The sequence below is a fragment of the Fonticula alba genome (genome assembly GCF_000388065.1).
Source record: "Fonticula alba strain ATCC 38817 unplaced genomic scaffold supercont2.1, whole genome shotgun sequence".
NCBI lineage: Eukaryota > Rotosphaerida > Fonticulaceae > Fonticula > Fonticula alba.
Window position 1 is genome coordinate 2362635 of NW_009242971.1, and position 1967 is coordinate 2364601.

Genomic DNA, 1967 nt, shown 5'->3' on the forward strand with positions numbered 1-1967 from the left:
GTGTGTGTGTGTGTGAGGGGGGGGGGGGGGGGGGGGGGGGGAGGGGGGGGGGGAAAAAGGGGGGGGGTGGGGGCGGGGGGGGAAAAAAAAGGAAAAAGAAAAAAAAAACCCCCCCCCCCCGGAAAAAAAAAAAAAACCCCCCCCCCCCCCCCCCCGGCAGCAGCAGGCGGAAAAAGAGAAAGGAAAACAAAAGAGGAGGGAGCAACCCTCGCCTGTCCCTGCCACCGAAAAGGCACGCCACATACGCTCAATCCCATCGAAGGCATAGCGGCCGTCCAGCTTCAGGGACTTGTCCAGACGCAAGGTGGCCCGGGCCCGGGTCACCACCAGCCCCTGCCGGGGGGTGCCATTGCGCGTCTTGAACACCGAGTGCAGATGGCCGATCGGCCGCAAGAGCATGTCCGTCGGGGGCCGGGTCCCGGCGGCACCCTCCACCGGGGCCAGCGTGACGGCGCCGGTGTCGCTGGCCGAGGCGTCGGCGTCAGCCGAGGAGCCCTGGAGCTTGGACACCGACTGCAGCGACCGGAGGGCCTGGGGTGAAGCAGCGATAGGAGGGGGGGGGGAGAGGACGCGAGGAGGCGCACGAGCGTGCAAGCATGAGTAGGAGTGCAAGTGGCATGGGGGAAAGAGAGAGAGAGAGAGAGAGAGCGCGCGCGAGGGCGTGGGCGAGGGGGGAGAGCGGGGAAGCCAGAATGGCGGCCGAGCCCGGCACGGTGGCCGAGCCTGGCACGGCGGCCGAGCCCGGCGGCTCGACGACGCACCTGCTCGGCCTTGATGCGGCCAGTTCGCTCCTCGCGGCGCAGCTGCTCGGCCTTCTCCTTGGCCTGGATGGCCTGCTCCAGCTGCACGGCCAGCTCCTCGTCGTGAGGCTCGATCTTCGGGGCCGACGGCTCGGAGGAAAGCGACCGCAGGCGCAGCATGAGGAAGACCGAAGTCAGACTGGCGACCACCGCCACAGCGGTCGAGGCAATCAGGGCTGGCGGCGGGCTTGGGAGATCCATTGGCGGCTAGGGGAAGGGGAAGAGGGAGGAAGCGAAGGGGAGTGGTCGCTGCGACGACACGGGCGGGGAGGAGGGCGCCGGGGGATGGGGGGCGGCAGGCGAGAGGGGAGGCAGGGGACGGATGGAGACACAGCCGCCAGCGGGAGGAGGAGGGAGCCGGGCAATCGGTGCAGGATGGATCTCGGCCCCGGTCCCCCGGGGGGCGACACAGCAGGGCGCCACAAGGCCACACATATGTGGGCCAATATCACACAGGTCAGTCAAAAATACGCTGGCATTCCCGCCATCCGCAGTTCGGCCACCGGGCCCATGCCAGTCAGCCCGTCGGCTGTGGGGCCCCCCCCCCCCCCCCCCATCCCTGCGCCGTGCACAAGCGCAAGCGCGTATGTCTGTGCTGTGTCTCCCGTGTGCCCTGGTGAGCCCGTAGATGCGGATGCATTCTCTCGGGAGCGCCATGTTATTGTCCCTGCCCGGAGCCCTCGCTCCCCCCCCCGCCCGCCTGCCCGCCTGCCCGCCCGCCTGGCGTCCTGGCCAGACCGCTGGGGGAAATGGCATCCCCACCTGCCAACTGCGCCCGGCGGGCGGGGACATGCACGCGCGCGAGGAGCGCGCAAGAAACCAGGACCAGCCGGCCGCACTGGCCAACCTGACCTCGGGCGCCGGGCGAACGGCGCAATCGGCGCTGGTCGGGTTCCGGAGGCAAAGTCACACCGGCCCAACCCATCCCGCCGATGGGGGGCTTTTTTTTTTTTTGCGTCTCTGTTGATCGCGCAGATCCCCTCGCCCGCCGGCCCGTGTCCGTTGGCCGGGCGTTGTGCACTCGGGGCAAAAGGCGGGCCGCAGCTCTGCCCGGCCAGCGTGAGCTCGGCCGGTCATCCCCGCCCTCCTCCCCCCCTTCCCCCTTCGGACACTTGTCAACGCCTCCCCTCTCAGGGCGCTGGTCCTCCGCGATCTGGCCCCCATATC

General features: G+C 69.4%; 1 protein-coding gene across 1 annotated transcript in view; it reads right to left on the minus strand.

The window, feature by feature from the left end:
• The window catches only part of H696_00520 (hypothetical protein), a 2339-nt gene extending 1164 nt beyond the window's left edge, over positions 1-1175 (minus strand). Inside the window, exons 1-2 of the mRNA XM_009494393.1 lie at positions 762-1175; positions 246-531 (exon numbers count right to left, since the gene is read on the minus strand). Coding sequence (XP_009492668.1) covers positions 246-531; positions 762-1001 — 526 coding nt within the window. The 5' untranslated portion in view covers positions 1002-1175. The remainder of the gene's footprint in view (positions 1-245; positions 532-761) is intronic.
• Between the last annotated feature and the right edge of the window lie 792 nt (positions 1176-1967).